This window comes from Amphiura filiformis, chromosome 3, assembly GCF_039555335.1.
Source record: "Amphiura filiformis chromosome 3, Afil_fr2py, whole genome shotgun sequence".
NCBI classification, from domain to species: Eukaryota; Metazoa; Echinodermata; class Ophiuroidea; order Amphilepidida; family Amphiuridae; genus Amphiura; species Amphiura filiformis.
In genome coordinates, this window is record NC_092630.1 from 31,359,106 (window position 1) to 31,383,259 (window position 24,154).

The window sequence follows — 24,154 nt, forward strand, 5'->3', positions numbered from 1 at the left end:
ACATCACCTTTCATTGGCCTAATCATGCAAAGAATGTGTTACGGTACTACTCGACCCATTATTGGGAATAAAGGGCTCTCACATGATGTGTTTTAACAAATCACAGTAGGCCTACACAATAAAGTGATGGGATGTGAGGGGTAATAGAATTGCAATTCTGGGGAGCCCAAATTTTACAAAAATGGGGGGGGGGGGAGGTGAAAAATTGCAACAACAAAAAATCATCAAATGGTTTTTCCTTCCTTTCCCCTACCTGCTGGTGGTACGCCCCTAGAAGACAGCCTTTGCTATTTACTGAAGATAGCAGAGATATTGCTATATTGCTATCTACTGAAGATAGCAGACTTCCTTAAAGGTTAAATTTATTAAACTTGAATTTCTCCCACTTTATGTACACACTTAATAACTAGAAAATTAGCCCAACCACCCATCATGTGGGGTAATTATTTAGGGCTCTATGGTCATGGAATATAAACCACCCAACTGCCCCTCCCCCTCATCAGCCTCAATCAGGCATGACAGGTGATTTAAAGGTCAAACAAGGTAAGTAGGTAAGCAATAAAACATACGCTCACTTTTGTATCATTTACTTCAATAGGCAACCTGTTCAGAGAAATAGCGCCACATACCACCTTTTTTTTGACAACGGCTATTTTTTACGTTCTCATTTCTACCAGCTCCATTTCGTACATAGAAATTGTACGGATGTGAGTCACAAAAGGGATTCAGCAAAGCACCGATGTGCCAAGTCAATCGATCAGGTGCTCTCACGAAAAATGCCAGATGCTGTCAGAAACTGTGGAATTATTTGCCCGTAAAATGGCTTCTTTGGGATCCAAGGCGGGTGGAAACCGGGATGCTATAAGAGTCCAAGTAATGGTAAGTTTTCATGTTTAATTCGATTTGTGGTTTTCATTTAATTATATAAATAATTGCTTTTTACTAGACTCGGAGTGCGACCTATCATGAGTGTTAACAGTGCTAGTGGCAGTGTAGTGCAGTGGTAGTCACTGCACTGCATACACAATGTATGCGATGAAATGTAAATTAGTCTACCAAATGTCTACAGTCAGTCACTGAAGATGTGTGTGTGATGATAATCAGCACTGCCACTGATGATGATGACTATCAATATATGTCAGATATGAGATGTTGACATTTAATAGCATTTCAGATAGTGGGACATTTGAATTGAAAAGGAACATTAATAAAATAGTAGAAAATTGACATTCATCATGTTCATGTACTGGTACCAATCCGTACATCCTTCCTTGCAAGTTGTCGTGCAGGAACAGACCAGCATTGGACTATCAAAGGATATGATACCGTAATTTATTATAAATCAGTAGTTATTCTTTTAATACTCATAGTGTAGACTCGCTGTTGTTTGTAAACTATACCTTTTTATAAGTCACTGTCAATAAAGATTCATTTTAAAGAAAACATGTCATGTGGAAGTTGAAACTGCCATTTGCGTATACAAATATCGGAGAAAAATGCATTTACTCCTCGGAGATATACGCTACATGTAGTTGGCGAACTTGGCAATTCAAGGAAGCCACCATATTGAACTTGAAGGTTTTTGTGACGACACTGCCACTATCGTTATTTTGCTGTATACACAGACCAGACTGGATGCATCATCACTGTGATAACCGGTGCCAAAGACTAGCACAGACCCTGGGCACAGACTCAGAAGATAATTTTGATATTGTAATTAAATAATAAAAAATAAAAACCTTACCGTACCATGTGCTAAATTCTGAATTTTGTCTTCAATTGCGTTGTTAATAGGAGCGAGAGCTGTGTGCAGGGTTCCTGTTTCTGCATGTGTATCTTGCGTCGGATGCAACAATACCAGTTCGGGTTGACTTGACTTAACTCCATTCAATAATCTACCAGATTTCATGTGCAAAAGTTTATAAAAATTGTGTATTTTTTTCAGTATTATTTTACATCTTACAAAATAAAACCCCATATTGACCCCTAAATCATATATAATGGCCTACCCGGTAATATTTTTACAAACCTTCGACCACAACAGCTGATTTTTATCGCTTTTGCAATTCACAATCCCGTGGTCAGCTCCATCGATATTATAATAATTTATGCATGGTGGGCTGTGAAAGTTGTGTACAGAATTCACATGTGTTTTTACTTTGAAGATTTTAATCAAAATGACTGGACTGGAGAATTCATTTGACTGGAGAATTCATCTCTTAAGGGGGTACTACACCCCTGGCCAATTTTGTGCCCATTTTTGCATTTTTCTCAAAAAATATAGCGCATTGGTGACAAATAAGATATGTAAATTATAGGGGCAAGGACTACAACTACTGCACTGGAAATTTTATTTTAGCACAGACAGCAGTTGTGGAGTTACATGTACAGTCAAAAATGGGGAAAACCAGTATTTGATCAATAAATCAATAACTGCTTGCAGGCCTTGAGTTGCTGAATTTTCAGTGCATTAGTTGTGGTCCTTGCCCCTATAAATAATATACATATCCTACTTGTCACCAATGCGTTATAATTTTTGAGAAAAATGCAAAAATAGGCACACAATTGGCCAGGGGTGTAGTACCCCCTTAAAAGAGATGAATTTGTCTGTGAAGGAGGAATAGCGCAAATAAGAGTGGTTCCAATTTGACGGTCGACTCATGGTCGGTTCTTTTGTTGCCATGAGGGTTGATTGATCAATCGGGGATCAGCGACAAGTTTTGCTTTGTTGTGGATGTGTTTGCCTTGTGGTTACTGGTTAGCATCATGGACCCTTCTGTGATGTTTCCACTTTTTACCACTTTTTCCCCCTTATTCAGCATCACAGCCAATTGCTGAGCACAAAAATTACAGGAAATAATCTACTTTCACTGTTTTCAGGGAAAATCACTGATGACAATCGCCGTAGAATGTCCTTTATGATTCTGCCCCAACCGTGTTAAAGTTTGGCCCGGGCATCTCCTGCATGGTTGAGGGATGGTTGTCAGCCCTCACCCAAATTGCCTATTTCACGCCAACAATGCCATGGATGTTTTGGCCGATTATTTCTAATCTGTATCTAAGATTTGAGCACATTGCTTTGTCAACTTTTCCCGGTATAGCACTCAACCAGATGGTATCGTTAAGGTGGATGATACTTGGATTGTAATTAAATCCAATGAATTTGATAGGTTTTTCTACCACATCAATCAAATTGATCCCCATATCATGTTCATGCAAGAAGGATTGTCAGATAACAAACTCACTTTTCTTGACTGTTTAGTGTCCATGGAAGAAGATCGCTCCCTTACTGTGTCTGTTTATCGTAAACAGACACATTCGGTTCCAATCACAGACACATTCGGTTCCAATCACCCGCTCATTCAGAAACTTGTGGTCAATAGCCTGTTCCATAGAGTTGAGTCGATCGTCATCAAAGACTTTGACAAGATCGCTGAACATTAACATCTTCGCAAAGCTCTGGGTAACTGTGGTTACCAGGACTGGGCCATAAACATCATGGCCTTGAACAAGGATAACACTAAACCCACTGCCACAACCACTAATCAGATGGGGAGAACAACAAGCATTACCATCCCATATCACAGGGACTTATCTGAGAAACTCAAAAGAATTTATCGCGACCACAGGATCAGCAGTGCAGCACCCACTTACAGCATCCACAAACACGATCTGCCGGTCCTTACATACATGTACATCCCAAGGACAAAGAGCCCAAGGGAAGGATCAGTGGAGTGGTCTACGCTACGCCTACGGGGTCCGATGTTCTGGAGAGCAGGCATGTTAAGACACTTATCTCTGCCCAACCTCTTCACAATCGCATGTTATTGCAGAGCCAGCTCAAGTGGAAACGACTCAGCGGTTTTTTTACAATGTAACTTACAAGTTTTCTGTGAAAAAAAGCTCAAAAGGCGAAGTTTAGATTTATAAAAATCAAAAATGCCTAATTTTAACATCAGGATTTTTTTATTTTTAAAAAGGTATATCCAAGCACATTTTATCTGCTCAATCTGACATTACTGGAAAAATACTATTATTGTTTTTATTTGATCGAGAAAATTAATTTCAAAGGAAAAGGTGTATCTTAGAATTGTTTTGCTTTCAACATGTTTTGATCGCCTTCCAGCACGACTAATGCATAACAATAGTGGGTTTTGAATGACCTCATTTGGCTTGTGGTTGCTTGCTCTCACCAGACTTACGGAAATGAAAGTCTTATGATAAAAACACACACTGAGAGATACACGAGGAGTGAATTACTATACCAAAACAATTAATAGAAAGTGCTATTTGGGGATATGAAAGGACATTGTTGTAGAATAAAGACTTTTTCTCAGTTTCAAAAAAAGTTTAAAACCATAATATTTTTATCATTAAAATTTCAATGTTTTCATCTGTATGTATCTGTAACCAGACTTGTATGTAATGGCAGAATTTTGCAGAAGTAAATTGATGATGTACATGTAAAATACATTCGTACTTGCAAATGGGTTCTCATTTTGTTCATGGATATAGAATATGGCATGAGTTGAACTCGAGTTGATTGTATGGTCAGAACTACAGGGCATCAAAACCATGTGGTCATTTTACCATGAAAGTTGAATGAAGAATGTTCCATGCCACCGGGGTTCCAACAGAGAAAATATATTCAAACCATATGCTACTGCCAGCATGGTTGAAGTGTCCTTTCCAGTATTTTTGCCAAAGTCCCTGAGAACTTTGGCTACAGAGTCCTTTTGGTTTACAATTTTAGGGGAAAAAGAAGGTCTGTTTGCCCTATCAGCTCAAAATTTTTGACTAAAGGATACGATCATGCGTTACGCCTTTGCATACATGTAGGCAGTGACAACACCGGGGCTTTCATTGACGTCTATCCTATACATGTAGGTGAATAAATTGGGTCTACACCTTTCACCAATAATTAGTGCTGAAAACTGAAGCAAAATGTTTATAAAGCTTCCTTTCCTCTTAAGAAAAAAAACAAGGCCGTTCTCGAACCATGTGTGTCGCCTGCTTTCATAACCGCCTGTTTTTGCGATTACTTTTGGTAGAAGTAAATGAACCTGCAGCAATCTGGTGATTTGACCCAGAATGACCCCAAAATGGCCTTGACATTTTTTGTCTCACTAAGCTGGTCATTCCCACCAAATTTCATGAATCTCATGCGGTACCTGACTTAGCGTCGATCCCAATGGGCAACATGCCATGTTTCCACGGTATGCCTGCAACAATATATGGCAATTTGACCCCGGGTGACCCTGAATGACCCCAAAATGACTTTTTTTTTTGGTCGTTCCCACCAAGTTTCATGAACCTGCAACAATCTATGGCGATTTGACCTACGTGGATGACCCCAAAATGAGCTGCCGATTTAGCATATTTTGCACCGAAAATCTATTCAGGTTGAGAACCTCTGGCCATGCTACATACTCCTCAGCAAGTTATGTCTCTCTACATGTACCCCATACGGATCTCCAGATGATCTGTTTGCAAGGTATTTTGCGCTGAAAATCTAACCAGGTCGAGAACCTCTGGCCGTGCTACTCCCCACCATGTTAATTCACTCTACCAATGGATACGGATCTCCAGATAATCTGTCCACAATGGATTTTGCTTGATACGCATAAATTATGCAACAACTTAGGTCCATGTATTTTGCGCTGAACATCTAATCAGGTTAAGACTCTCTGGTCATGCTACCCCCTACCAAGTTTCATCATCATACATGTAGCACTTACAGTTCTTAAGAAAACGTGTTCACAAGCTTTTTATAAGGTATTTTGCGTGATACATGTACGCATAAATTATGCAAATTAGGTACTTAATTACCGTGTTTTGTGCTGAAAATCTAATCGGGTCGAGAACTTATGGCCGCGCTACTCCCCACCAAGTTACGTCACTGTATCCCATACAGATCTCCAGATAATCTGTTCATAAGGTATTTTGCTTGATATGAATAAATAATGCAAATTAAGTACCGGTACTTAATTACTATATTTTGCACAGAAAATCTAATCAGGATGAGACTCTCTGGTCATACCACCCCCTACCAAGTTTCATCATAATAGCAATTGCGGTTCTCAAGATAACGTGTTCACAAGCTCTTCCGAAAACACCTCACATAACCCACACACACCCCCACACACACCCCAGTGATTACTAAGTCTCCCTCTGAACACAAAAAAGGGGGACTGTCATATTTGGATCAGTCGTGAAAGGGCAAGGGAACAGTAAGAGTAAGGGGGTAGGGGACAGTATAGTGAGCTAGGGGGTAGGGGACAGTAAAGTGAGCTAGGGGTAGGGGACAATTAAGTGAGAGCAAGGGGTAGGGGGACAGTAAAGCGAGAGCAAGGGGTAGGGGACAGTAAAGTGAGAGCAAGGGGTAGGGGGACAGTAAAGTGAGAGCGAGGTGGTAGGGGGAAGGTAAAGTGAGAGCGAGGGATAGGGGGACAGTAAAGTGAGAGCAAGGGGTAGGGGACAGTAAAGTGAGAGCAAGGGGTAGGTGGACAGTAAAATGAGCTAGGGGTAGGGACACAGTAAAGTGAGAGCAAGAGGTAGGGGGACAGTAAAGCGAGAGCAAGGGGTAGGGGACAGTAAAGTGAGGGCAAGGGGTAGGGTGACAGTAAAATGAGCTAGGGGTAGGGGCACAGTAAAGTGAGAGCAAGAGGTAGGGGGACAGTAAAGTGAGAGTGAGGGGTAGGGGGCCAGTAAAGGCGAGGGGTAGGGGGACAGTAAAGTGAGAGCAAGGGGTAGGGGACAGTAAAGTGAGAGCGAGGGGTAGGGGACAGTAAAGTGAGAGCAAGGAGTAGGGGACAGTAAAATGAGAGTGAGGTGGTAGGGGGAAGGTAAAGTGAGAGCGAGGGATAGGGGGACAGTAAAGTGAGAGCAAGGGGTAGGGGACAGTAAAGTGAGAGCAAGGGGTAGGTGGACAGTAAAATGAGCTAGGGGTAGGGACACAGTAAAGTGAGAGCAAGAGGTAGGGGGACAGTAAAGCGAGAGCAAGGGGTAGGGGACAGTAAAGTGAGGGCAAGGGGTAGGGGGACAGTAAAATGAGCTAGGGGTAGGGGCACAGTAAAGTGAGAGCAAGAGGTAGGGGGACAGTAAAGTGAGAGTGAGGGGTAGGGGGGGCCAGTAAAGGCGAGGGGTAGGGGGACAGTAAAGTGAGAGCAAGGGGTAGGGGACAGTAAAGTGAGAGCGAGGGGGGTAGGGGACAGTAAAGTGAGAGCAAGGAGTAGGGGACAGTAAAATGAGAGTGAGGTGGTAGGGGGAAGGTAAAGTGAGAGCGAGGGATAGGGGGACAGTAAAGTGAGAGCAAGGGGGGTAGGGGACAGTAAAGTGAGAGCAAGGGGTAGGTGGACAGTAAAATGAGCTAGGGGTAGGGACACAGTAAAGTGAGAGCAAGAGGTAGGGGGACAGTAAAGCGAGAGCAAGGGGTAGGGGCACAGTAAAGTGAGAGCAAGAGGTAGGGGGACAGTAAAGTGAGAGTGAGGGGTAGGGGGGCCAGTAAAGGCGAGGGGTAGGGGGACAGTAAAGTGAGAGCAAGGGGTAGGGGACAGTAAAGTGAGAGCGAGGGGTAGGGGACAGTAAAGTGAGAGCAAGGAGTAGGGGACAGTAAAATGAGAGTGAGGTGGTAGGGGGAAGGTAAAGTGAGAGCGAGGGATAGGGGGACAGTAAAGTGAGAGCAAAGGGGTAGGGGACAGTAAAGTGAGAGCAAGGGGTAGGTGGACAGTAAAATGAGCTAGGGGTAGGGACACAGTAAAGTGAGAGCAAGAGGTAGGGGGACAGTAAAGCGAGAGCAAGGGGTAGGGGACAGTAAAGTGAGGGCAAGGGGTAGGGTGACAGTAAAATGAGCTAGGGGTAGGGGCACAGTAAAGTGAGAGCAAGAGGTAGGGGGACAGTAAAGTGAGAGTGAGGGGTAGGGGGCCAGTAAAGGCGAGGGGTAGGGGGGACAGTAAAGTGAGAGCAAGGGGTAGGGGACAGTAAAGTGAGAGCGAGGGGTAGGGGACAGTAAAGTGAGAGCAAGGAGTAGGGGACAGTAAAATGAGAGTGAGGGGTAGGAGGACTTCTCTAAAGTGAGAGCAAGGGGGTAGGGGGGACAGTAAAGTGAGAGCAAGGGGTAGGGGACAGTAAAGTGAGAGCAAGGGGTAGGGGACAGTAAAGTGAGAGCAAGGGGTAGGAGGACAGTAAAGTGAGAGCAAGGGGGTAGGGGGCAGTAAAGTGAGAGTGAGGGGGTAGGGGGACAGTAAAATGAGAGTGAGGGGTAGGAGGACAGTAAAGTGAGAGCAAGAGGTAGGGGGACAGTAAAGTGAGAGCAAAGGGGTAGGAGTCAGTAAAGTGAAAGCGAGAGGTAGGGGACAGTAAAGTGAGAGTGAGGGGTAGAGGGGACAGTAAAATGAGAGTGACGGAGGTAGGGGGACAGTAAAGTGAGAGTGAGGGGGTTGAGATTCAGCAGCTGGCATGGGAGGAAAGAGGTGAGGAGAAGGGTTAGACCCAGGGTGGGACAGGGGAACTGGTTAAGAGAATGGTTGAAAAGAATTATGTATCAAATGGAAAAAGAGAGCCCTGGTGAGGGAGAGAGGATTCAAAGAATGTGAGAGGAGAGAGGGTGAGAGAGCGGATTCGACGAGTGTGAGGGGAGGGGGAAAGCATGGTAAATTTTTAGCATAAGCCGTATGTTACTTACTTGATATCATGAAACAAATCTAACTTTTCTGTGTGCTAACCAACTTACTACCCCAAAATGAGCTAGGGGTAGGGGAACAGTAAAGTGAGAGCAAGAGGTAGGGGGACAGTAAAGCGAGAGCAAGGGGTAGGGGACAGTAAAGTGAGGGTAAGGGGTAGGGTGACAGTAAAATGAGCTAGGGGTAGGGGCACAGTAAAGTGAGAGCAAGAGGTAGGGGGACAGTAAAGTGAGATTGAGGGGTAGGGGGCCAGTAAAGGCGAGGGGTAGGGGACAGTAAAGTGAGAGCAAGGAGTAGGGGACAGTAAAATGAGAGTGAGGGGGTAGGAGGACTTCTCTAAAGTGAGAGCAAGGGGGTAGGGGAGACAGTAAAGTGAGAGCAAGGGGTAGGGGACAGTAAAGTGAGAGCAAGGGGTAGGGGACAGTAAATTGAGAGCAAGGGGTAGGGGACAGTAAAGTGAGAGCAAGGGGTAGGAGGACAGTAAAGTGAGAGCAAGGGGTAGGGGGGCAGTAAAGTGAGAGTGAGGGGTAGGGGGGACAGTAAAATGAGAGTGAGGGGTAGGAGGACAGTAAAGTGAGAGCAAGGGGTAGGGGGACAGTAAAGTGAGAGCAAAGGGGTAGGAGTCAGTAAAGTGAAAGCGAGAGGTAGGGGACAGTAAAGTGAGAGTGAGGGGTAGAGGGGACAGTAAAATGAGAGTGACGGAGGTAGGGGGGCAGTAAAGTGAGAGTGAGGGGGTTGAGATTCAGCAGCTGGCATGGGAGGAAAGGTGAGGAGAAGGGTTAGACCCAGGGTGGGACAGGGGAACTGGTTAAGAGAATGGTTGAAAAGAATTATGTATCAAATGGAAAAAGAGAGCCCTGGTGAGGGAGAGAGGATTCAAAGAATGTGAGAGGAGAGAGGGTGAGAGAGCGGATTCAACGAGTGTGAGGGGAGGGGGAAAGCATGGTAAATTTTTAGCATAAGCCGTATGTTACTTACTTGATATCATGAAACAAATCTAACTTTTCTGTGTGCTAACCAACTTACTTTTTTTTTATTTACTAAACAAGAACAAAAGGCGGAAATTGTATTCTTTGTTTACCTTTGAACTACAAAAATATATCTGGGTTCTTTTTTATGCCATAAAGAATACCTATTGGAATAAATTAAATTTCTAATTACATTGTCAGTTCACTGCATACCAAGTCCATGTGAATGACATCAAGACATAGAGTGCACAAATTTGATTGTTTGGGGTGGATCAGTAGCAATGATCTACAACAAGCAAGTGACTTTTAGGCCATGCCTTCCTCTGTCAATTGTGTTGATTATTTGGGTTGGTGTTTGTCACTGACACTGACCAAGCATCCCTGGTTGGGTAGTACTTAGAAGTCACTGCAGTCGATGACGTCCACAGGACTCAGTCTCACCACAAAAGAATTGCAATTGTACCACTGACAATGTTGTGTGCATTTCTATTCTACTTAGACTGTGTAACATATCAAAATTTGAGAGTATTAAAAATGTTGGTTACATAACTGTGGGTAATTTTTCTAAATGGATAGGGCATTTGCGTTCGGTTAAATGTGAAACGTTTAAACATCGACACCCCTAGTCAAGAATTGCCTCGATTATTTTTGTTTCTTATTTTGGTTGTCTGTGTCTGTGATGGTATTGCATTGCTTGAATTTGCTAGTGTGTATTTGTATTTTGTGATTAACTGATTGTTTGGTTGCGATGCCAAATAAGCTAAACTATAAAAGGTAACTCTATAAATATTGTGTATTGTCCACAGGCTAGTAACACCTAGAGTTTGAAATACATGTACTGTTGATGTTAGCTTGTTACAAGTTGATTGTGTTATGATGAGAACTTTCCATCTGTTACACTGAGCAAGCTAACAATGCAACCAATTTATTGGCATAGTTTTTAATGGTTGTCAGTATTTGTCAACAAGCAAACAGATTTGAAAGGAAAGTACTTCCACTGATAACCATTATTGTCTCTTGTATGGTTCATATTTGAGTTAATATAAAATGAGCCATGATCTGATGATAAGGAAATATGTTTCACCTTTGTTTTTTGCAAAATGCTTAAACTTACAAAAAAATGTAGACCCAGTGCACACAAGTATATTTTCGTCAGCGTGTCGTAATCAGGGACTGTCTTTTAGAATTTGCAGGAGAGCATTAAATAGCTCTTCTGGAGCCTCCAAGGAGAGCTGTTTAAAGCATTTACAATAGAATGTAAGGAGAGAATGGTCAAATAAGGAGAGCTAAAAATCACTCTCCTATATCAGATTTAAGGATAGCAGAAGAGAGCGATTGCTCTCGCTCTCCTCAAAAGGCAGTCCCTGCGTAATCACCCAATTATGACACGATTATGATAAACGATCACGGTCAGCACCTCGTCATCTAAATTCTGGTTATACACACGCCACAGCAATTACGAAGTCCATTGAGTAAACATAAATACAATGACAAAATGTGTACACACAGGTAATTTTTGTCAGCAATTACGACACAATCATGCTACAAACCGGCCCATTGATGGAAATTTTAATCATTCGCGAATGATGGCACGATTTTGTAGTATGGCGACGACATTGAGTGGACACACGGTACTCATGTTGTAATACGATTGTAATAAGTGGAGAAAAATACACTTGTGTGGACCAGGTCTTTATTATATTTCAATCATTTTAATTGGCTGGAATCATTTTGATTGAACTGAAGTGATCAACATACTGAAATGTTGAATGTTGTGTTACCGTACTAAATTGTACATTACTGTACACTTTTCACCACATTACTTTCACCACATAGCGAGTGTCTAATATTAGCTTCATTTTGACAATAAAAAATATTGGACCTGCCAAGCCTATCATCTATGACATATTCGAGGATAGTAAACATGCATGTATTTTGGCAACAAATGAGGTTAGGACTCTACAATGTATACTAGAATGAACTAGACTTTTACAACTTCAGTTGCGTAATACGATCGCATGCGAGTATTGCACTTCAGATGTACACCTACAACACACTACATAATGTGCACCTCTACAAGCGTGTAGATGACACCCTGGAACCAATCAAATTTCTGCTTACAAGCTAAACCGTACCTCAAATAAAAATGAGGTTTATGTGCCTGTATCATTTGAATAAATGTACACCAAAAAATTTAAAACAGACTTAGTCCTTGGCTCCAGAAGTCTACCACAAATTGAGTAAAAAAATATACATGTGAAAGTCAAAATTTAATGACTCTTTTCGCTGCATGTTTATTTGATTTCATTTCATTACAATTTAATTCAATAAAACAAAACATAACAGGTTTTCCATTTTCAATTTTATAAGAATTTATATGCAATATGAATGCAAAATTATGCAAAATATTACATCTGGGTATTCAAAGATGTATTTGGGGGGCGAGTTGGCGCAGCGGTAGTTCCCTCGCCTTGCACCACTGAGGTCCCGGGTTCCAAGCCCGGCCGTGCCTAAGGCCTGTATGTGCACTTGGTTTATCCCGATCCATGCTCGCTCTCACAGGTTTTCTCCTGGATCTCCGGTTTCCTCCTGCTTTAAAAAATTGGTGATTAGTTGTTTGGTTATCAAAAACTTCCTCCACCCAATGGAATTTGGGGAGCTGCAGAAAATGGGTGGATGTTACAATCTAAGTGCGGATAGGTTTGCGCCATGTTCGGCTGCAACCAGCCTAGTTAATGCGATCTGATTGTGATGATTCACCACGCAGCGAAATAACAGCTCTTTGAATCCTCTGGAAAATGCGCTATAGATATAAATTCCGAAATTTATTTATTGAAATTTATATTTATATTATATTTAAAAGAAATTGTTTGTACACCAGCAAGTACCCATGTGTGGTGATTATAATAATGTAATTATGTTATCATGTGTATAATCCTAATCCAAATTGTTAGTGGTGAATAAAATGGAAGTCAATTTTGGGAATTTAAACCATAAAATTTTTAATTAAAATACCAGTAGTGTACCCGAAGTATGATGCAAAATTTATTTGGGTTAATTGCAGACTTAATTATTTTAAACCCTTACACTAATAAATCTTGTAAAATCTTTCAAAGCGAAGCCAATGTGCATGCATGCATCCTATGTGATGCATTGATGCAATTACCCTTATGTATGATGTCATTGGCCAGGCCAGCGAAACACCCATGGCTACCGATCTCTGATGATGTGATCGTGGTTGGCACCCAAGGGGTGTGAGGTTCAAATCCGGAGGGAAACAAACAACTGCTTTGTTAATTTTCTTCCTTTAAAACTTCTTTCCTTTCCCAACACCAAAAAGCCCTGTGGCCATGTTTATAGGGTAAATGTTAGACACCTGATTGGAGAAATAATTAATTTATAAATTGTTTTGGGAAAAAAGTTAAAAACACTTTTTAATTTTCAAAATATTTGTAGTAATTTTAATCTAGATGTTGGTGATGATGTGTTTTGGGTTTTTTCTTGGTTTTTTGGGTTTTTTTTTTATTCCCTGTGCTTGGAACTGATGAAAGGAGAAAAGACATTGGTGATGATGTGTTAATAGTGATGAGTTGTTCTTATTCTACTATGCCTTTAAACTAAAGTAACATGCATTTGTTATCTTATAGCTTTTAATATATTTCCCTCTCTTATCTACTCCCTTTGCAGAAGTGTTCTGGACTCTTGCAACCTGAGTACAAGAGCTTCAGCATAGATCCGGAGATCACTACATTTGAAATGCTTCAATTGCTGCTTATGCAGGCTTTCCAACTCAAAAGGTAAGCAAAGGCCACATAACTTAACACCATTGATTTCATGATGCTCTTTAATTCCATTTATTCTACTCAAAATGTCATTGATATTTTATAAGATTTTTTTCTGCTTTTGTTATTGATTTAAAACTGCTTGTTACATCTCTATAATCTCCTGATTCTTGCTGCAGCAGGGATGTTATGTGATTGATCCATGGATAGTGCTATAAGTAAATGTTTTGAATGCTAGTGTATATGCAGGTGACGTATATTATCAGACAATCACATGGGCATACATATTATGTAGATTTACTTTCTACATATATCTGGAGTCTGGAACAACGTACGTCATGATGAAAAATGAATAAATATGGTGGCACTTTTTCCATTCAAAATACCACTGAGAGTTTGTCTTTAATCCATTTACACATTACATGTACAAAACTAATTTATATATTGTGGTATGTCTGCTCCCCTGCATACATTTATACTTTTTTTTTCATCTAGGGGAATCACTTAGTTTAGTTTTTATAGCATCATGCTTTCTTTTAGTATGTCTCACTCAGGGCCGGATTTACCATTGGACCCAAATAAGGTAAAATTGCAAATTTTACGCCGTTATATAGCAAATATTACAAGGAGAGGGGGCAGAGTTCCCCCGACAAAGAATGAAAGAGGAAAGTGCCCCTCTGAAATAAATGAAAGAGAAAATCGGGAAAGCAAAGGAAAAGAAAAGCGACAAGGAGCCTGTTTTCCACCAAAAATCACCCTGATCATGGGCCAAAATAGTAAAATACAAAATGTTTGGCGTGCTACGCGCGCACATTGTCCCACTTAAGCCTTTTTCTCTCAGATCATGGGCAAAATAATGTAAAATTCAAAATGTTTGCGCGCTACACACATTGTCCCATAAACCCTTTTTTAAAAGCTCAAATTAGACTTCACATGTACAGTGTCTCTAAAAGATGAAACCCGAATTTTCTTTCGTCTTTGCCTCCCCCCCCATTTTTTTTGCCCCCCCATACCCCCACACACAAATAAAGCTGGCTATGCCCCTGCTGCAGTTGATCTTATACCCAAAATAAAACTTGGCCACTATGCGTGCACACATGCCTTCCTCACGGTGAGTTTGGGGCCTCCAAATTTTGGCCTGGCCCAGGGCTCCAAAAAGGTAAATCCAGTCCTGGTCTCACTTCACCTGAATGTTGGAGAGATGCAGTCCTTAAATTTCACTATGTGTATTTGCATGTATAGTGCTAAATGGAGTTTTCGTAAAATATTAGCTATTTCTGAAGTATCACTACAAGTGAACTCAAACTTGTTAGCAATTATCATAGGGTAGGGGACTTACAGTGACCCTAAGGATGTTGAGGTCAAGGGTCATCTTACGGTCAAATGAGGCCAATATGCAAATATACCTCTAATCCACAGAATCGGATTGATTTTAAGGAGCTGTGCAATAATAATGAGTCTGGGGGGGTAAATTTCCAAATGGCATGCCAAAAATGCTTGGCCCCTCCTGATTTTTCCTCTAGACCAGATGCAATATTGTGGTCATCAGGATGGTGTTGTTAATCTGTTTAGGCTAAGCCTGGTTACGCAGATCAGGGAATGAAGCTCATGTAATTGTAATCTATATCATCAAATTCCATGCTCGCTTGCACAATGATAAACCGACAGGGTCACCAAATGAAGATATTATTTAAATCTTGAGAATACTGAAAACTTAGTTTCAAGGTTGGCAGCTCTGGGCTTTGTATGAAAGTGTATAATCACAGTACAATGTCAAATGTGCCAGGCAATCATAGCTACGAGTGGTAGACGTGTATCTAGTGGTAGATGTAGAATGTCTAATGGGCCATACACAGTATAGATAATTACATTAACAGTGTAATTGGATGGGACTGATGTGGAAGTGCTAAACATGATTTTTGATTTTTTCGTTTTTTGAACTTATTTGCAATATAATATTTTTGCTCTACATCCCTCAAATTATACTTCCAATGTAGTGTAGAGTGTATATAGACCCAGGCTTCAGAGGCTAAGGTTATCAGTGATTAATGCAGATTTCAAACAAGTCATATGTGACTTATATGAGATTTTAAAGTATGCACACATACTTTTAATCTATATAGCACAACAATCAAGTTAATAATAGCTCAATATTTTTTTCCAAGAATGGCACTCATTAATACGGGACACCTTTTAAATAAACAGGCTCTAAAAAACACTTAGGAAAACAGTACAGAGACATTTAATGCAATACTTATCAGCTTTGGGGAGGGCAAAATTGGGGGAGCAAGATTTTTTTGGCAGCTCCCCTCTTTTTTCCAGGTCAAAAAGGGGGGGGGGGCAAGCAATTCTTGGCACACATTAAATACTGGATATGCTGTAAAAAGACTTAGGAAAACAGTCAAAATTTCCTTTTCACTATGCTCGAATGATACACCATCCAAAGTTGGCCAATTGGGAACCAAAAAAACTTGGTATGTAAAGGGGGGCATAGATTTTTTTTAGCAGGCCAAGGGGCGAGCAAGCAATTTTTGACAGGAATTTGAATTTTTGTTTGGGAATTTTACCTCCTCCCCAGCCTCATAATTATTGCACAGCCCCAAAATATGATAGAACCATGACATTTGGAACCAAATACAGAGACTAGACTGAATACTGCATGCTCAGAGCTGTCTGCCTAAAACATGTATAGTGTAATGAATAAGAATTAAAAACTAACCTAATCCTTCCAAAAGCTACAAAAGCACACACCCTTGGTTCTTTAACTGCTTTTCCTGGAGCGAGGCAGTGGCACATACGCAACACATCCAGCCATCTGATTTGGTAGACCATATTGTCTGTTTTACAGGAAAACATTTTTTTCTTGTTTTCTAGCAATGGTCGTTCACTACATTTATTGCAACAAATAATAGTCTACCTTTTCGACAATACATGCTGTTCGAATGCTGAAATTAGTCCCAAATTATCAAAAATAAACAAATATGAGATTTAGATGAACATTTTTCCATTTTCAAGTAGAAAAGTACAATAAGCAAACATAAAAAGTGCACAGAATTTGAATATTACCAAATGGAATAATAATGCCTCTAGGATTAGGGTTACCTAGGTATCAAAATACTGAATTGGAATTGAATTGAAAAATTATGTTGTGATGTGTATTTTGTTCTCCACAGTGAATTCACCATAAGTTACCTGTCTCTGGATGATGATGGTGCCGAAGTTTACCTGTCCTTATTATCTGATTGGGATTTAGATGCTGCCATACTTACTGCATCTGATCCACAGCTCAGACTCAAAGTAGATGCTAAACCATTTGAAGGACCAGGTAAAATTGCACAAACACCTTTACCCCCCCCAACTCACAGATTAGGAAAAAAAAAAATAATGGTTTGTCTCAAAGCTCACAAGTGGTTTGAAAACAAATGCGAAATGCTATTTTTTTTTTTTTTTTTCTTCACAACTTTTTTCATGGTATTTGGAGAAAAATATCTGAATTTCGCCAAATTTTTCTGGAAAAACTAAAAAAAAAAAAAATTTTGTAATAAAAAAAAATTCCGCATTTCTTTTTTTCCAAATCTTACGATTTTACAAATGCGCGCGCGAGCTTTGAGACAAACCTTTTTTTTTTGGCCTTATTTAGACTCATGCAATGAAGTTGAGTGCAGATAAAAAATTTAAATGAACAGGACTTGTAATTTACATTTGATATTGTGAAAATACAATTGTTATACAGCATTCAAGCTGTGCATAATATAAGTGGATCAGCTTTAATCACACGCATCTATTCTATATAATAGAGTCTAATCATGAATACATTCTACAATATTGCACAGATGTGGCAGTGCAAGTTTTACTGATATATGATATGAATTTTGTTATGTTTTGTACTGCCGCAGCGCTGTGTCATTGCTATTGAACATCTAGGTTATGAAATGTTCTCAAGTGTGCATAGAACAACCCAGACATTTTGACTTGCCTTGTTGATGAGCTAAGCTTATGTACATCCATCTTAAAAATGTCCCACCTGAGCTAGCTTCTCTAGCTCCTATTAAAGTACCGCTGGCTGGGATGATTAGTTGTATCCTAATTGATTTCTAATATGCAAGCTTCATGTGAGCAAGAGCTACAATCCAGGATTTATCGTTTACATTAGAAGTAATTTGATGTAATATACTGCATTTAAAAATTATTCTTTCTTTTGTGCCAACAATTCTTGTGTAATTCAAACCCATGCCATGACACAAAATCAGGCATTAGCAGTGTTTTTAAGGGGGTACTACACCCCTGCCCAATTTTGTGCCTATTTTTGCATTTTTCTCAAACATTCTAGCGCATTGGAGACAAGTAAGATATGTATATTATAGGGGCAAGGACTACAACTACTGCACTGGAAATTTTATTTCAGCACAGACTACAGTTGTGGAGTTACAGTCGAAAACGAGGGAAAACCAGTATTTGATCAATAAATCAATAACTACTTGCCTTGAGTTCCTGAATTTTCAGTGCATTAGTTGTAGTTCATGCCCCTATAATATACATATCTTACTTGTCACCAATGCGCTATAATTTTTGTGAAAATGCAAAAATAAGCACAAATTTGGCCAGGGGTGTAGTACCCCCTTAATGACCTAAATAAACAAATACATTTTTCTATTTTTTTGTACTGCCATCATAAAGGCCTATCTATTACATGTTTTTGTGTGAAATATGAATTTAATACAACATTCCGTTCCAGTGTTATTGAGTAATAACAGAAAACATATACAATATTTAGGATTTGACTCGGACAATCCGTTCCAGAGTTATTGAGTAATAACAGAAAACATATACAATATTTAGGATTTGACTCGGACATTCCAGGAAAAAAAGGTTGGCACACTTTGCCTGTCGTTTGGTATATCTCTGCCCCTGCTCCCCTAATTCAATGTTGGACCAAGCCATGTTGTCAACAGGCCCGTAAGACCCTCCAACATTGAAAGATGGGGAGTGGGGAAGGGTGAGATAGGGGTTAGTCTGTACTTCACATATTGCATGTATGTTTCACTCGCCTCTCCAATTTTGATAGGGCACGCATTTCAATTGTTTAGCACAAGTGTGCCAACTATTTTTTTCCTTGATTGTAGTGTGACCAAATTGGCAACAGTCCTAATTGTGAATTACTGCATATGTCCATCATGCCCTGGGATACAATGTGTATTTGATTTGGAAATAATTTGTATGTAATTGCGATCATTTCACATGTGCAAAAAAGTCAGAACTCTTATTACTGATTACCGTATTGGTCCGAGTATAGTCCCACCCATTTTTTAGGTGAAAACTTTTCACAATTGGGGGGTGGAATTCTACTCGAATTAAAAAAAAAAAACATTTCAAATTCAATGCATTTTGAAATCATTAATAGAGTATGACATGAATACTAATGATCAATTTTCATATTAAAACACAAAACATCATGCAATTTGTTTTAGGTCAACCATGAATGATCCTAGTATTTAGGTCTTTTTTTACAAATTCTGGAATTTTTCGAAAAATGGGGGGGTGGGACTATACTTGAACGTGGGACTATACTCGGACGAATACGGTAATATGTGTAAAGAAGTCAGTACTCTTGCTGTAAAACAAGTGTCCAACATAAAATACAAACATACCAATAAATTGAATGTTAAGTTGATGATGTTGTTTAGTTGATGAGGTTGAAAACATTACCTTTTCCTAAAAAAATGCCAGTGTATTGTAATTCTCCCTTTAAAGTTCTTACATGTAGTTTGAAATTATCATAATGAAGTAACATCATACGTACATGGAACGAAAATATTGCAAAAATTACTGTGGTGTTAAGGGGGTACTACACCCCTGCCCAATTTTGTGCCTATTTTTTGCCTTTTTCTCAAACATTATAGCACATTTGGTGACAAGTAAGATATGTATATTATAGGGGCAAGGACTACAACTACTGCACTGGAAATTTTATTTCAGCACAGACAACAGTTGTGGAGATACAGTCAAAAACAAGGGAAAACCAATATTTGATAAATAAATCAATAACTACTTGCCTTGAGTTGCTGAATTTTCAGTGCAGTAGTTGTAGTCCTTGCCCCTATAATATACATATATATCTTACTTGCCACCATGCACTATAATTTTTGAAAATGCAAAAATAGGCACAAAATTGGGCAGGGGTGTAGTACCCCCTTAACGTTATGTATTGTGATCTTCCAAAACAAGAGAAGTGATTTTTGATGTGTTTGGATAGTATGTATGCCCAGTCATGCCACTGCTCAATTAGTCAGTTGTTGACACATGAATCAAATATGCAAATTAACATTGTATGTCAAAATAATTATGTGTTGTTTTGTGCTCTTTGTTTTGCAGGTATTTTGGAAGGCTGGGATATCATCAGTGGCCATGAAACCGGTACAAATAATGGCAACACCCCAAACCGCTTTTGTACCCTTAATGGGAGCTCTCTTTGACCAAGTTGGCCGTACACTCACAAAAGTATCCAGTGTGTTCCAGACGGTAGAAGAGAAAGAGAGAAACGAAGTCTATGAACTTCCTATGCGCCCGTTAGATGATCAAGAATTCTGGACTTTTCTAGATCCAACTGGGCGACTATTGAGACCAAAACAGTTGAGGCTGAGGGTGTACCAAGGTGGTATTGATCATTCACTACGCAGGGTTGTGTGGCGCCACCTATTGAATGTGTTCCCTGATGGCCTATCGGGAAAAGAGAGAATGGAGCATGTGAGGGTCAAGTCCAATGAATATGAACAGCTGAAGAAGAAGCTGCTGAATGAACCAAAAGAGGACTTCAAAACCATAATGAATATGGTCAGGAAAGACGTCCTCAGAACTGATCGCAAAGAGAAATTTTATGCAGGAGGTGATGAGAATACTAATATCAACAAACTGTTTAATGTGTTGGCAACCTACTCTCTGGCACATCCAGATGTGTCATACTGCCAGGGAATGTCTGATCTAGCATCTCCAATATTATACATCATGCAAGATGAGGCTGCTACATACCTCTGCTTCTGTGCTCTTATGTTAAGACTCAAAGGCAGCTTCTTGCCAGATGGTAAAGCAATGTCTGTCAAGTTTCTGCACTTAACAGAACTGATACGCTGCGTCGATCCAGAATTCTACGAGTATCTGAAAGATGAGAATGCTGATGATTTGTATTTCTGCTACAGGTGGTTACTGCTCGAGCTCAAACGCGAATTTGCTTTCTCCGAAGCTCTTAGAATGCTGGAGGTAATGTGGAGCTCCCTTCCCCCAAACCCACCAGGTGCTGATGGTGTAGAACTTTCTGGGCCACCATCTAGTAGCTCTCCCTCAGCTTTTGCTGTTGATAGGGCTCGTTTCAGGTTTTCCCGGCATCACAGTATGTCAAGGGAACGCTTGGACTTGGCTGGTAAAACTGGTGTGTTATCAAAAACACACTCAATGGAAGGTGAAGACATGAAGTCAAAGGAATGCATCTTGCATGAAGTTGAGAATGAAGATGGTGAAAATCCGGGGAAATGTTCGTGCAAAAGGCGTGATGCAGACGAAAGTAGTGACACGTCAAAGAAAGAGAACACAAAAGATGAAAATGAGGACAAAGAAAACACTGACAGTACAAATGTGGACAAAGATAATGTTGACAGTAAAAATGAGGAGCAAGAAAATCCTGAAAACAACAGTGATAACATTGACAATACTGGAAATGAAAATCTAGACACTCAAAATGAAAGTGAACTTTCAACACAGCCTCCTACAAGACCTGCTGTGAAACCTTTAACCCTCTCTGGTCATACCAACTCCTGCACAGAAAATGTCTCTGAAAGTCAAACATCTGTTTTTATCAAAGACATCAAGCCAGATTCGGTGACCAATCAGGCTGTGCTAAATATGGACTCACCCTTGGCAAAATCTGACAACGACAGTCCATTAGAGAGTAAACAACGATATAGTAGTAATGAGAGCAGCAGAAACAACTCCCCTAGTACGCCCTTACTATCAGATAGTGGATCACCTTCCAAACAAAGCAATGATAGTAGTTCACTGTATCGGAGCAATAGTCCACCTTATAGTTCCCTACCAGGAACCCCTCCTAGATCTCCTTTATCCAGGCACAGCACCAATTCTAGTATTTCGTCAGCATCTTCAGCAAGCGTCACCTCAAGTGCATGTAGTAGCACCCCAAGAAGTACACCTCGAGAACATCGCACAGTATTGGGCATATTCCAGCAATCGGCAACACACACACCCAACTCATCAATGGCACCAATGTCACCATCGGAAAGGTCATCAAGAAACCAGTCACCAATCAAATCAATAACACCCCCAACGAGTCCCTCTCGTAGTCCCTACCGTGGTCTGCCCCCACCTCAGGATTTTGGTGGTGGCAATCCATTCATGATGTTCATGTGTTTGGCTCTCCTATTAGACCAACGTAACATCATCATGGCTAATAGAATGGACTACAATGAAATGGCCATGCTTTTTGATCGCATGGTGCGTAAACATAATCTTGGCAAAGTTCTGCATAAGGCAAGGAGTCTGTATGCTGACTACCTACAATCAGAGGCTGTCGATTCAACGAATACTGTTAATAAAACTCGCGTGGAGTGTGTGAGTGGGCCTACTAAACCTTTACCTGCTAACGGGCACATTATTAAACCGCAAGATTCTCTCTTGTGATGTAATTATAGTTTTGGTACAAAGATACATGTAAGGGTTAATTCAATAATTCTAAATGTCAGCAAGATCTATATGGGAATGTGTGCCACAGCATTATTAGGACACCTAGACACTCTAATATTGATTTATATCCCACCCAAGTGTGTACAGTGAGAAGTAATGATTATTCTAAAGGCACATTGTTAGTAAGTATTGTGAAACACTCATTTTCATACAGATTTGTTCACAATCAGGCCAAAAAAAAAAAAAGGTTTGTCTCAAAGCTTGTGCGCGCATTTGTAAATTTGTGAGATTTGGAAAAAAAAGAAATGCGGAATTTTTTTTTTATTTCAAATTTTTTTTTTTAGTTTAGTTTTTCCGGAAAAATTCGGCGAAAATCAGATTTTTTTCTCCAAATACCATGAAAAAGTCGGGAATAAAAAAAAAAATCGCATTTCACATTTGTTTTCAAACCACTTGGTGAGCTTTGAGACAAACCATTATTTTTTTTTTGGCCTCATCATCATGTTGATCTGGCAAAATTTGAACTCCCTTGAATGACATAAAAAACATGTATGAAAATTATATACATTGTATGAGTGGCAACATATTTTAGCTGGTGAAAATGTCACAATAACATGAACTCAAAATGTGACAATTGAGTTGTTTATTTACTGTATTGATTTGGGTGGTGATGGCTGCAGGTGGGTGGGAAGGTCAGATGATGTTACACACTGGTAAAGAAACTAAAGCAATTATTGATACACTGTTTGAAAAGAATAATTTTTGCTTAGCACAAGTGATGAATAAATAATTTGTTTATAATTATGTTTTGACTGTTCAATGCAATGGTTGTAATATATGCTAAAGGCGCCTCTAAGGTAACACAAGTCTTCTTGATATTTGGAATTCATTGAGCTAGCTCAAGTGATTTGTTCCTGATTTATAAGCTGTGCTGTAAAGTTAGCCATATGATTAAGTTTGTAAGACTCATGAACCAAGAATTATAAAGATGAACCAGGAAAAATGATGATGTTCTTAGGGGTCAGTGAATAATTATTAATTGAAAGCTTGTAAAGAGCTGAATCCAAATGTATGTTTAGGCTAGTTTCCGGTAGATGATTATTGGGATACTTCAACGTAATGAACTAAATGCTGCACTATTGGGTTCACATAACCATTTCAGTATTTTCTTGAGGTTTGAGAGGAGTGTATTGCTTTTGTATTGTATCCATATTGTTTCTTTTATTCCTGTGTGATGGTTTATAAAACTAAGTACAATTAGAAATCAAGTTCCAATTCTTTATTCTGTAATGGCCACGACTGAGTGGAAATATTGTGGAGAATTGCTGTACAAATTGAAGCACAATCATGAGTTAGCAAAGAGGGAATCGGTGTAATGGTAAATATCAAGCAGCTGATTAAGTTCATATCTGAATAAACCCATTTTTGTTCCTTTCTGAGTGAAAATGATAGTGGCAATGTACATGTCCATTTATTTAAACTTTGATGCTTTCCCTCACAGGATATGATATGTGAACAATCGAAATCAAAAGGATATAATTGTTGGCTGCTACGTGTGTCTCTTTTTACACAATAACTAGGAATAAACACCAGACTCATCTCAAGTGGAGGTCACTTCAAATCATCCTCAAGTCACATGGTTTTAGAATGTTCACTGTATTCCTAGACCATGTGACTTTGGGATGATTGAAATTGAAGTGACCTCCACTTGAGATGAGTCTGGTAGGTGACATGTAATAACATCATTCAGATATGGATGTACACATATGTAGTCTTGTCAAGTGTAGAGTTGGGAGTACTGGGTTTCTTATTAATATATACCATCTCAAATATGATTATGTAAGAAATAATATTAATTTCAAACAATACTATTTCAGTTGTTATTTATAGTTATGATATGTGAGCCAATGCTACTATATGAGGCTGATGTCAGACATTTTAAAATCTAGGATAGGTGTTGCATCAATGTCCATTTCAGGAGTGACATGATACAAATGCACCATTACCAGTAATAATGACAGATCAAAGGACACAT

At 39.7% G+C, this 24,154-nt stretch overlaps 1 protein-coding gene across 1 annotated transcript; it reads left to right on the forward strand.

Moving 5' to 3' along the window:
* The first annotated feature begins 767 nt into the window (after positions 1–767).
* Positions 768–22,424, forward strand: LOC140148361 (TBC1 domain family member 25-like). Its single transcript, XM_072170286.1, is given in 5 exon segments — positions 768–879; positions 13,337–13,446; positions 16,605–16,756; positions 19,804–19,862; positions 19,864–22,424. Coding segments are annotated over 5 exon segments (2,670 nt in total). The 5' UTR covers positions 768–783; the 3' UTR covers positions 22,117–22,424.
* The last annotated feature ends 1,730 nt before the right edge of the window (positions 22,425–24,154 follow it).